At 39.9% G+C, this 12,943-nt stretch overlaps 1 protein-coding gene across 2 annotated transcripts in view; it reads left to right on the forward strand.

Annotated features, from left to right (window-relative positions):
• phc2a (polyhomeotic homolog 2a (Drosophila)) overlaps nucleotides 1-12,943 on the forward strand; it is a 25,414-nt gene continuing 12,471 nt past the window's right edge. The window contains exons 1-7 of one of the 2 annotated variants that reach the window (XR_005992542.1): nucleotides 1-318; nucleotides 1,500-1,662; nucleotides 3,074-3,149; nucleotides 6,582-6,693; nucleotides 7,013-7,139; nucleotides 7,272-7,530; nucleotides 8,188-8,576. Coding sequence is in view for 1 of the 2 variants with exons in the window: in XM_041798823.1 (XP_041654757.1) it covers nucleotides 1,525-1,662; nucleotides 3,074-3,149; nucleotides 6,582-6,693; nucleotides 7,013-7,139; nucleotides 7,272-7,530; nucleotides 8,188-8,342 (867 nt within the window). In the remaining variant the exon portion in view is untranslated. Of the gene's footprint in view, nucleotides 319-1,499; nucleotides 1,663-3,073; nucleotides 3,150-6,581; nucleotides 6,694-7,012; nucleotides 7,140-7,271; nucleotides 7,531-8,187; nucleotides 9,433-12,943 lie in introns of those variants that run through there. The other variant, XM_041798823.1, reaches the window with a different exon arrangement.

The following is a 12,943-nucleotide window of genomic DNA, read 5'->3' on the forward strand; positions in this document are numbered from 1 at the left end:
CACACCAGCAGAACTGTTGTGTCTGCGGATCGAATTAGCATTAAACTGAAACATAGCGAGGCTATGAACCAGTTTATAACTCCGTCCGTCCTCCCCGTCTAACCGAGAGAGCTCACCGGTAGTTCGGTTACCTCGGTGAACGTTGTTCGGTGTCAAAGCGGCGGACTGGCTCGCTTCCTCGCGGTGTGTTTTGGCGGAATGAGTAAATGAAAGCGTTGTTTGGAGCCGTTGAACAAAGAGCTTTTCTTCCCTCTACCATTGTTACCGAGCGGAGCGCCTGTTTTCTAACTCACTCAGAGGGGGTTTCTCACTGTAAAAGTAAGACAACTACGCTCAAGTATCTTCTTTTTTCAATAAAGTTTGTTTTTGTGCTTTCTAGGCCTTTAGGCAGACTAATTCATCCCCCTAATATTCAACTAGCAAACCCCCGTACCACTGGGCTACTTTGATTTGATTAAGGTTAGCCTTGAGTTTACGCAACATTCATCTCGGCTCATAAATCAGATAATGGGTGGTTTTAATGTCAATAACCTCTACTTAATTTTCATTTAAAGAGCTGAAATATATTCAAAGACATTGACTTTCTTCCTGAAGTTGCTAACTTGCTTACTAGCACTAAAGAAGTTACTAAACAGTTAGCTAACTAGATATTAAGTTTTGGTACTGAACCTGTTTTGTATAAATAAACCATTAAACTCTCAGTGTAGGGATGTGCGACACAGGATTTTTGTGGGTATCCAGTGTGATGTAAAGGAGGAATTATCTTGTTTATTTATTTATTTTAGAACTGTTTTAGTGGAAAACTAGGGGTGCACTCATGCATGGGTTTAACACCAGTATTGGTTGATATTAGCCCTGTTGACAAGCATTGGCCATTCACAAAAAAATGTGTTTGGACTTATATCAGTAAACAATGTTAGTGCTGGGCAAATAGTCAAGTTTCAGCCCAATTTTGACTTCCCACAATTCCCCATGTTGCGCGTGTTTTGTCCATAGGTTTGTAATCTGATAAGTGTTTCTTGTTTCTTGTGATATTTTGGCCATGAAAGGGATTTTTTTTGCACATTCTATATATCAGCCTGAAATATTGTCGATATGTACAGAAGGACCACTCAGTTACAGTAGTTACCTAGGGTGCAACACACTCAGGAACTGAGCCCTGCTCATTTCAAATGAAGCCCCAAACATAAAACAACTACAAGGCTGTCTACCTCCCCGCTCCTCTCTCAGCTCCACCTGACTGAGCCTCTCTTTGCACTGGAGATGCTTGTTTTTACAATGAATAAGTGTGTATACATCAGTATCAGCTAAAATGAGGTTTTAATTACCATCATGTCAGCAAAAATCCAATATTGCACATCCCTATTGTATGCATGACAAAGTAAGTTTTCAGCAGGAGCAACAGACCTTCATCAGCTGGAGTTTGTCTCTTTGTTGGCTTTAAGGCAGCCAGGTTTCAAGTCCACTTTCTGAGTTTGCTGTCCCGCTTGTGTTGACAGGTGAGGGGCGGCCCGTGCTCCAGTCATGACCTCTGGGAATGGGAACACTAACAGCAGCCAACACAATGGAGAGAGCAAACCAGCCCAGGCGTTAGTGAAGTCCCACATCCTCACTCATCTGATCGAGGGCTTCGTCATCCAGGAGGGCGCTGAGCCTTTCCCTGTGAGTTCCAAAGCTTCACATCTGTCTCATAATTTCTCAAATCAGAGCCACAGCTGCAAACTAAGGGTACATCTTTCACATCCCTGTGTGCTTCTACTACAAATGCTAACATCAAGTACATTTACAGTGAGAGACATTGTTTTTGCACACAAGTAACATAGCTCAAATGTGTTGACTCATGGCTTCAGAAATTGGAGAGATGTTTGTGATAAAACGCTGTGAGAACCAAAAATGAAATGCTGGGATTTATTTTGTTTTACTGCCACATTTATGATTGTATAAGGGATGTACTTTTTAGAAAAAAAAGCCCTCTATTGATGCAGATTTCTTCTCATTTGATAATGATAAAAATTTAAAATAAAAACAAAAAGTACAATCTCTGTAACTTTTTCTTTTATAAACATTTTCCCTGTAATTTGATTTGAATGTAGGCAGGTGTTTTTTGGTTATCGAAGGCTTTCTTGTTCAGTTTTAAGGCTTTATTCACATGTTACAGTTTCAGAAACCTCTTCGCCCACTCTGGTTTTTGCTGCAAAGAGCATGCCACGTCACCTCTAGTCTGTCTTTCACTTTGCCTGCAAAGCAGCAAACTTTGAGAGAGGGCAATAATTTCCTTTACATGCAGAAATCTCTCCCCATTCCTCTTCATTTCATTCTCAAAGTTGTCCCACCAACCTGAACCCGTTTTCTCCAAAACCACCGACACTGGCGGTGGAGGTTGTCTTGGTAGAGTTGTGTAGCTGTGTAGCAGTGACCTCTGTTGTCCATTCAGGCCTCTCTGTTCATCAACATAGTTTGACAGCATCTGTGTGTGAGCATGGAGAAAGTCCAGTTAGCAACGTTAACACCAGCAAAAGTTTGGCTACAAGTTTGTCTGCTGCAACGAGGCAAACAAAAGTGATGACACAGCACACCACTGACGTCAAACAGAAGAGAAACTGGCATACAGTGTGCCATTGTAAGCCCAAAACTCTGTTTTGTCTGTCTGTACATGAACACTGTAAACAAAGTATCTGCAAAGCTACTGTGGAGGGACTTGTGTATGTTCTCAGTGACCTGAAACAGTTTGCATTTGTACAAAAGGCCAAAATACAGAGGAAGGCCTCCAAGAATAACCCGTCTACTTGAAGACGAGGCAATTAGACCCTCATACACGAGATCCTCTAAAAGTTCCTTATTCCCTAGGAAATAGAAAAATGACTGAACATCAAGAAAAAGTTCCCCAACTACTTAAGGATCAGTAAAGTTTTTTCTTAATTAGCAGAGCATGCGTTCTCTCTGTGTTTGCTTTAACTCATGACTCAGATCTATCAAACTTAAAAATGGACTCTTCCATCTTTTTCTGTTCTTCATATTGGCATGATTACACAACTCAAGCTGTACAATAAAGTAACTTTTTTTTTATCTGCAGGTGGAGCGGCCATCTTTCTCGATCGATTGTTTGAGGAGACACACAGACTCAAAGATGGACGGCAGCTCACTAAAGGGTAAACTCATTTATCTGTACATTAAAGCTCTGGGATCACAGCTTTGGGATGTATTGAAGATGGTTTCACAAGTGGAGTTGACTTTTTGCTACTTTTTTTTTGTATAAAAGGGCCGTCCTAAACTATAATTTATCAGTCTACATCTGGCTGACCTTCAATGAACTTTTGATATTTAGTTTTGAGGGCTTGTAGCTCATAAGTCAGCTTTGAACAACCCAAATCCAGATTTATGCCATTTTTTCCAGTATTTTTGTTTTGTTCCCCTCAAATCATGGCAAATGCTGGAGGGAAAAAGAAAGACTTCCTCTCGCTATTTTGTATGACTAAACTTTTGATCTTCTGCTCAAAGAATAGGAAAAAAGGCTGGTTTCTGATTGCAGTACTCTTGATTATTCTCTTTTTATAGCCCTATGGACTTGCCTGTTCATGTTAGAAGTTGCATAGGTATTTTAATGAACAGTGATAAAAGATCGTCCCTAATTCTGCATATTTTCACATCTTCTCAGACCGCTCTAATTACTGCATGAGGTGAGTCTGACTGACAGGTTTGGAAACCAAATTTGTTGTTTGATGATTCAACGAGCACTTTGTGCAAGAGCAGCAAATTGAAGCCTTGAGGGGGATAACAGACACCGAGTGAAGCACGCTTGTTTTTGCTTCGTGTTTCTGAGCTATAATCAAAGAAATCATGACCAAACTGTAAAAGCTGTCATTTAAATTAAACAGTCAGTTCAGAGCTGCAGAAAGCGCCCTGAAAGGCTGCCTATATACTAGATCAGTGATACTCAACGTGTGGCTCTTTGACGTCTTAACTTGAAATTTTATTCCCCCAGAAAACCTTTAAAAAGGCAAATTTGACCTCAGAAACTATCCATTGCAAGTAGCATTCATCAGTTTGTTTCCCCACACCTATACAGTAGGCTTTAATTGTCAAACTTAATTGTCAACCTTTATGTTTTGTCTACGTCTCCATTGCCCTTATTTGCAATTTTTGCCACTTTTAATCATTTTTTGCTATTTTGAGCCCATTTTTGGCTCTTTTATCCTGCTTTTTGCAATTTGCTTTTTTCCCCATTTAAACTGCCTCTTACCATTAAATGTCACTTTTTCCCTTTTTTGCCCATTTCCCCCACATTTTTGCCGCTTTTTGCCCATCTTAAACACTTTTCACTCATTTTTTTCCACCTTATTTGCTGCTTTATGACCATTTTTGCCACCTGTAACACATTTTTTGTCACTTCTCACCCATTTCTGCCACTTTTCTCTCAATTTGTGTGACTTTTCACCCAGTTTTTGCCATTTTATGCCTATTTTAGCCCAGCCACCCATTTTTAGCCAGATATTTGCAGCTTTTTGACCTTTTTTTTTACCAGCTTTAACTTATCTTTATTGCTACTTTAACCCATTTTTTCACCACTCTGATTATGGCTCTTGCAAAGGTATTTTTCAACTATTAGGCTCTTTGGTTGAGCGGGGTTGAGTAACACTGTATCAGATGATTTCCAAGGCTTTACTAGATAGTAGTCTGTCAAAGGCAGCCTGATCTGGAATCCTAAATATCAAGCATGTCTGATTCTGTTTGCAGATCAGGTAGAGTTAAACTGATTGAAAGCAGGTAAATGGTCTTATTCACTCCACACACCTAGGTTATTTGGAAAAATTATTTGTTGGGACAAGCTTCAAATTGGGGCATGCCCCCCGCATTGCCGGAGGAGGAATGCGGCCAAAAATCAGGCCTATAATCATCTAGACTAGTGCCTTGGTTCTCAACTGATGGGCCAGGACCCTAACCTGGCACATCAGATAGACTGTTTCCATCGCATGGAGATATTTTACATTCATCTGGGACAGCTCCCATTGAAAGCTTCAGGGAAGGAAAGGACTTTTCAAAAAGTTCTTGGAAGGTGATTGGAGGAACATGCTGTCACATTTGTGACAAGCCAATCAGAGTGAAAAGACAGAAAGGGTTTACACATGTGCTTCTCCAGGGCGGACAGGTCACCGCTGCCTAGTTGTGAACGATGGTGCCCCTCGGTGAATAAATTCATGCCAAGGCCAGTCAGGAAACGTGCAAAAACAAAACCTCTACCAATACAAGCTTTCGATATGACTCTTACTAATTGTTTGAAAAGAAAATGTGATCCAGTTCCAATTAAACTGCCACTTTTCTACAGCTAAATCTGAGCTAATAGGTACTGCAGCACAGAAGGCAGTCATTGCAAATAGCTAGTGTAACTGCACCCTGCCCATAGCCACTGCCCCCTTCTCCTTGACGCTGATTGGTCCAATTAGTGTTCAGTTCGGTAAAAACTGTGTTGATTGCCTGATGACAGACAAGGATTCTGGCAAAACCATCTGCTTTGCAAGGTTACAAGGACCCAAAAGTGGGTTGCAAAACAATTTTCAGTGGGTTGTGGCTGTGTGCCTGGAAAAAATATGGCAAAAAAGTCCATGATGTCCTTTTATTTTGAAGGATGTCTCTAGAGTTTTGATCCATTGCATCTGTTGTTCCATGTCAAGTCCAGACTGCTCGTTTTCCTTAAAAACATTTCGTTAAGATTGAAAATATTATAAATTTGGGGTTGTGATATGCTGTTAAGAAGGAGGTTGAGAGTCCTGATTTGAAACCAGTTGTAGACCACTGGTCTAGTGTATAGTGAGTCTAAAGCCGAGCATACACTGTGCAGTTTGGAGCCAACTCTATGACAGTCATGACTGATTGAACTGTCCAAGTGCATCGCTTATGATGCATGACCATCATACATGACCTGAGTGTTCACACTTTACATGTAAAGCTGAAACAGGCTGTGACAAAAATGTGTGGAGTTTCCTTTGAAAAAGTCTCACGCACGAAGGTTGAAGTTGTTTCTGGTCCTCTCTCTCTCTCTCTCCTGCTATCTCTATCTTTATCACAAACTAACAAGCAGCATCGCCATCCGCGTCAGCTGGAGATCTGCGTGTGGGTATAATTCCTGCTGGTTTATTCCCTTATTATCATGTGTTGGGTGGGTGGTATTATAAAGTCATTTCTGCTGTTTTCATGGTGAATTAGGATGTTGTGTGACAGTTGACGAAGGAAAAATGCCCCAAAGTTGTGGATTCTGCTCCAGGTTCTGCTCTCACCGGGAGTGTCTGAGTCATATGACCAAAATATAAAACATGGCAGATTATGCAACCAGTTGCAGCAGCTGGTCAGGCTGTAGTGAGGTTGTGGTCAACTGTTGTATCGGACTGAAAGTCAATGCAACTTCCAAGCGAGTCTTAAAATTAGAGTCTGAATCTGATGAAGTTTGCAGAGTACGCCCTTCTAATGCCAACAGTTCATATGCTGTGCTTCATGTTGTTTTCTTTGCACAGGTGTGTTTCTACAGTGGGGGTGCCTCTGTTTGTCTGAATCTGAATTACTGATTGGGTCTTTCACTGTCTCTCCAGAGCTAAAGGCCCACCAGGAGCCCATGCTGACCTGTGAGCTGTGTGGCAGAGTGGACTTTGCCTACGCCTTTAAAAAGTCAAAGAGGTTCTGTTCGACAGTGTGCGCCAAACGGTAAGACACATTTTTTAGGTCCTACCTTGCCATACCATTCTGAAGTATGCTTATCCGCCTTCTCTAGTCCCTCACTCGTCTGTACTCACATTCCCTAAAGCCCAACCAAGCCTTAGACGGTTAGTCCTCTCATTGTAATATGAAATATAGTTTATAAGACACTCTCACAGAGTCGGCACAGTGGAGAAATGCACAGACAAAATGGCTTTGTGGTTTTTTTAGTCATTTTGGTCAGATACAACTCTGTTAACACAAGAGGAATGGCTGTATTGATTATACTCCCTGCCCTTTCAGCTCACATTGTTTTTTGATTTTGTAGCTTCAATGTTGGATGCACAAAGAAGCTTGGTCTCTTCCCAAACCATAAAACCTCACCGGAGAACATGAAGAAACACAGAACGCTGAATGGAAACCACAAAACCTGCAGCTTAGACTCTAAAAAGAAGGTGAGGAAGCTTTAGTTCCTCCTAAAACTCGATTCATGATGTTGTATTTACCAGACTTTTCTCCTGCCTGCACTAGACAGAGTCATCCAGTTAGAGAATAATATAATTACAGTGTTTTTTTCTCTTCTTCAGTCCACGCCGTCTGTGCAGAAACCTCCTCTTCCTGCTGCTGCCCTGTCCCCGGGTCACTCAGTCCATCCGGCGCAGGGAGAATCCAGCCAGTGTTCAGACTTGTCAGCCTACAAAAGACCTCCTTCCCCTCTGTCGCCCACCCAGCGGGTTCCTGCTGTGCGAGGCTCTGATCTGCCCCTGCTGCCCCACAGCTTCCTGCCCAGCGACCCCGGCCTGTGGAACATAGAGGACGTCTATGAGTTCATCTCCTCGCTGCCAGGTGGGCGCCCTTAGCATTTACCCACGTCTTATTATTGTAAAGATTCATGCTGATGCAGCGGTGTAAAAGCTCCAAGAGATGATCAGAGAGAACAATCAGGAAAGGTCTGTAAGTAACTTAAAACACTTGATCCTGGTCCTCTTTAGAGCAGTGGATCTCAACCCAAAGGTGGGCAGTGAAGCTGTTTTCATTGAAACATATCTAGGATGTACTTATGGGAGACATGTTTCTAAATATGTTTTCTTCTGTTTTGTTTGTCAGGGAGTAAATTCTTTTTGTTTTCTTGACATATTTATCACTAATTTATCATTTTATCTTGGATATAAATATTTTAAAGAGAGCTGGTTTTCCTGTAAAAATGCTGTCTTTTCTAGAGATGAAAAAAAAACACCCAAACATCTATGTTTTCATGGAAAAAAGGGAGTGAAACAACATGTTTACATACTTGTTCTCCCAAAGTCCAGTCTCTTTGTGCAGTCATTTGTTTTTCTTCTGTAGTTGACTTACTTCGCTGAAAAACTGTCTCAGAAATAACTTCAAAATAAAAGCATGTGTAAACGCGGGTAGCTCAAAGAGGGACTTGAATAAGATTACACTTTTACTTTGAAAAGTACACCAGAATAGTCATTGTTTCTAAATTTAACTTGTGTTTCCCAGGTTGTCTGGAGATCGCGGAGGAGTTTCGCTCTCAGGAGATCGACGGTCAGGCTCTGCTGCTGCTGAAGGAGGATCACCTGATGGGAACCATGAACATCAAACTGGGACCTGCGCTCAAGATCTTTGCCCAGATCAGCATGCTTAAAGACTCGTAGCCCCCCTCCTTCCCCTCACATGTTCACACACATCTACAGCCACTTACTGGACAGACAGGATTTTCTCAGGATCCCAACCTACCTGTAATCTGATTCTTGCTGTGATGCCAGGATGTTTTTTTTCTGGACGTCGTCTGGCCTGCTGAACACTCGGACTGTTAAACGTCGATCACTTCACTGTGGAAAACCTTCAGGAAAGCATCACCCCGTAGAGCGAGAAGAACAACATGTTAGGTAGGCTGTGTTACAGTTTTATTTGAGAACATATTGTTTAATAATGTATGGCTGTACCTTACGTTCCTGCAGGAGAGGTGTATGGTTAGCATTTTATGTTATATCAACAAACACGACGTCTGCAGCAAAACCTCGTCCTTTTCCAGAACTTATACTACCTATTCTCATCCTGCACTGCTCTCTCTGCACTGAGAAGCTCATAAATTTACTAGGGACAATATTAAAAATTCCTCCTCATTCAAGAGGTTTTCTTCAACCCCAAATTCTAAAAAAACTGGGACGATTACTATTTGAGAATAGAACAGAATGTTGTGATTTGCTTAACATCGAAAGCTTGAAAGTGAAAATTAATGTTAAATTTTTAAAAACTATAAGATCATTTGAAATTTAATGCCATTACCATGTATCAAAAAAGTTGGGACTTGTTTACTACCCTGAGCATTAATTCTTTTCTTTCAACAACACTATGATTTGCAGCAAGTGTGTTGATTTCTCAGACGTGTACTCGTCTGGGCAAAACTTTGAAGTTAAAAAAAAATCAAGTGTGGCTAGAAAAAGTAGTAGCTGCATTTTTGCATGGTGAAATTAGGCTGCTGGTGAAAAAGCTTGCATTTACTTCAATCAAACAGTCTTTGTTTGTATAGCGCCAATTCATAACTAAAGTTATGTCAAGACGCTTTACACAGAGAGCAGATCTAGACCGTTCTCTCTGCTGTGACCTTTTAAAAAACACCATATTCATATGGAAAATACGCGTTTGGTGCATTGGCTGTAAGATCGTATTGATTAGATAGAGGTATCATAAAAGTATGTATCAAATATGATACAACAGCCTTTAAGGGGTTAAAGTTTAAAGAATGAGAATGAATACAAAAAAATAATCTCAACTTACATTGGCCTGTTGGTTCAGCCTAAAACGTCACTAATTTATTAGTATATATAGCCAGATTTTACGGTTGATATATGCTGATATGCATGGCCAAAATATCGGATGTAAATATCTGCAAAAATTTTGATATCAGCTGATAATATGGTGCATCCCTAGATGCAACTTGTCAAATCTGTTGCTGTGACCCAAGAATGTCAGGAGAGATCTCCTCATCCATGTCTCTCTCCATGGTGGAACGAGTGCCTAACAGACGAGGAATACTCTCTTATCTCTCTAAATTTGAAAGGGAACTGTTTTCCTGTTCCTGATTACTGTAGATGAGTGTTCAAGGGTTCACGTCCTCCTCTTTAAACCCAGTCATGTTACTAACATGTTACAGGTCAACCTATTAGCTCTGGGATGTTTCATTGAGAGTATTTTCAGTCTTTTATGCTACTGTCCCAACTATTTTGCAACATGATGTTGGCATCACATTTAGCATGGGTGTACAACTTTCCAAAAATAATGAAATCTTTTAGATTTAGCATTTGCTATGTTGTCTGTAAATTATTTAACGTGATGTTTAAATCATTCTAAAATCACCACATTCTGTTTTACAGGATGTCCCAACTTTTAAGGAATTTGGAGATGTACTCTAATGAATTGTCTTTTTTCATAGCTCCTGCAGCTGTAGGAAAATTTCTCATGAAGAATATTTATATTAATTGGCTGTATGTAAACAGATATTATCCCCTGATCTGTTTTTTTTAAAGGAGCAGCTGCAGGTTTACTCTGACAGACATTTTCAATCATTCTCTGTTCTGGATCATGTGATCAATACCTTAAAGCAGGGGTGTCACACTCAATCACAGCAGGGGCCGTATTCTGGATTCAGGTCTAACCTGAAGGCCTAACAGGGTCACCTTTTAAACCATAAACTATCAACCTCATTTCACCTAAAATAAAATATAAAAAAATATCACTGCTGATAAAGGATTTTGACATTTAAAAAGTTAAAAAGATAAGTTTAAAGGCTCACAGTCTGAGAAAAGTAAATTTATTATTTCAAAAAGGTCAAAACATGAAACTGAAATTGAAAAATAATGTTTTTTAATGTCAAATATATTAGAAAGAAAGTCAAAACAATGAGTTTGAAAGGTCAAAATGTGAAATAAAATTTATAATCATGAAATTAAAAGTCAAAATATGATTCAAAATTTAAATTGTGAGTCTAAAAGGTCAAACTATGGGAGTATGAAGTCAAAGTTTGGAGTTCAAAATATGAGATAAAATACAAAATAATTGGTCAAAAAGGTCAAAACCTGAATCGAAATTAGAATTATGAATCTTAAAGCTCAAAGTATTAAATGAGAAGTCAAAATTATGAGTTGAAATGCTCAAAGTACAAAATAAAAAGTAAAAATCCTAAGTTTGAGTCCTTAATTGTGAGATGTAAAATTGAAAATATGAAATTAAAATACAAATTGTTTCTTTTTCCACCTTCCTGACTTCTTATCTAATTATTTTTACTCCTTACTCTTTCAGATTGTGTGACTTAACAAGGATATCTTAAATCATCAAGGATAAGTTCACATTTTTATACTTGAGGAAATCTGCAGACCTCAGACTGATGGGCCAGTTAGAGCAGAAATATGAGATCATGTTGTGGGCCAGATTTAACTATTCCAAGGGCCAGATTTGGCCCCCGGGCCTTGAGTTTGACACCCCTGCCTTTAAGCAAACAAATACAAGAACCCAGCTCTATTAATCTTTGTCATAATGGTTTGGATTTTTAGAAATCAGTCCTCATCGTCTATAAATGAATCTTCTGTTTCCAGGTTTAGGCGGGTTTATACTTCAGTGTCTCTGGACTTTAAAACACACACAATGCTAACTGATCCACAGTTTCTCATACAAGTTTAGTACATATCAGCGGGCTGCTGAAGCTTCGTTTTCAGGTTTTTGGGGCCATAAAAATGTTCATTTCAATGCAGACTTGTCTTAAACCCCACACCTGGAGGCTCAGTCCACTTTCCAAATCAAGTCTTTGGTCTCTGTCCACAGTAAGAGTCAGCCATGAGTGCCTTCGTTGACACAGAAGTATAAACCATGCCTAAAAACCTGGACGTGACATTTCTACCTTTACCAAAGTGCTGAACTTCTGAAATCTGTCAAACTGACCCTCTGCTGAGCCATGGTTAAAAAAAGTCTTTAAAAAGTTGTATCTAAAGTGTATTTTTGTATTTTTGAAAAGAAAATGCCTGGTGTGATGCATGAATCATAAAAACTGAGCCTCACCACAGGAACCCCAGCGTGTTGTTTTCTAAAATATTTGTGGAAAGGTCTGCCGTGCTGCACGTGCTGGTCAACAATAGTTTACAATCTTGTTGTCAACGAAGATGTCAGTGGTTTTGTTATTTTTGAAGACAGAAAACCAAAATTTTACACTGTAAAAATAAAACTGTTGGATGATTTTACTTGCTTTACTCACTTGTTTTTTCCCCACACAAAGATTCAGAACTTTCTGAGAAAAGACGAAAAATCACTTTTACATCTCCTCATTTAATATTCAATCATAGACTGGATAAATGTGGAGGGAGTTCCATTTAAAGGGGACATTTTTTACCCTTTAAGACAAGTTTATATTTATCAGGGTCCCCAAAACATGCCTGTGGAGTTTAAAACACTGCAGTATTGACTTCTGCATGTCTACAAACCCCTCTGTTTCAGCCCTGCTCAGAACGAGCTGTTTCTATGTCTGTGGCTTTAAATGTTACTGAGCTGTCTGACTCCACCCCTCTCAGGAAATGGACGTGACTCTCCTGATGTTACAGACACTTTTATCCAAAGATAAGGACCTCACTGGGATTTGAACCATCAATCTCCCAGACTAAAGTCAGCAGGGGGACCCACTGAGCTATCCAGTATCTCAGCTGGTGAGGAAGATCAGCAGACGGGGCGGAACTTTCTTCCTAGCAGGGAGGGCCATCTCAACCTGGGGGCGGTGCTAACTACCCAGATGACTTTAAGAGGGGATTGTGGACAGGCCAGGGGCACATATTTTTGTTAGAAAAGCCTGATTAAGTGTTTTTTCATAATATGTCCCCTTTAATAACACATCTACAGAGATTTATATCTATTTAAGGGCATTCATATACCAAGTGGTGAGCCTTTGTGCTTTGTGTGGACTTAAACAGTTTGATATGTGAGCATACAGATGTGGTCTGGGATATCGTCATAAGTACTGGCACACAATAAAGACGGGTCCGTTAGCAGGCGGGATCTTCACTTTTCCTCTGATAAACAAAAAGCATGGCTTTATTTATGTTGGTGCACTCTCAATCAGAGTGATGGGATCTGCAGCTCAGCTTAATTCTGATGTCAGATCATCAGTGGATACTAGTGGGAATCTTTAGGCACCTCACGATTTGATTCGATTACGATTCATAGGGTTATATTCAATACTTAATCGATTAATGATGCACTTGAGTTTTTTTTA

This window comes from Cheilinus undulatus, linkage group 11, assembly GCF_018320785.1.
Source record: "Cheilinus undulatus linkage group 11, ASM1832078v1, whole genome shotgun sequence".
NCBI classification, from domain to species: Eukaryota; Metazoa; Chordata; class Actinopteri; order Labriformes; family Labridae; genus Cheilinus; species Cheilinus undulatus.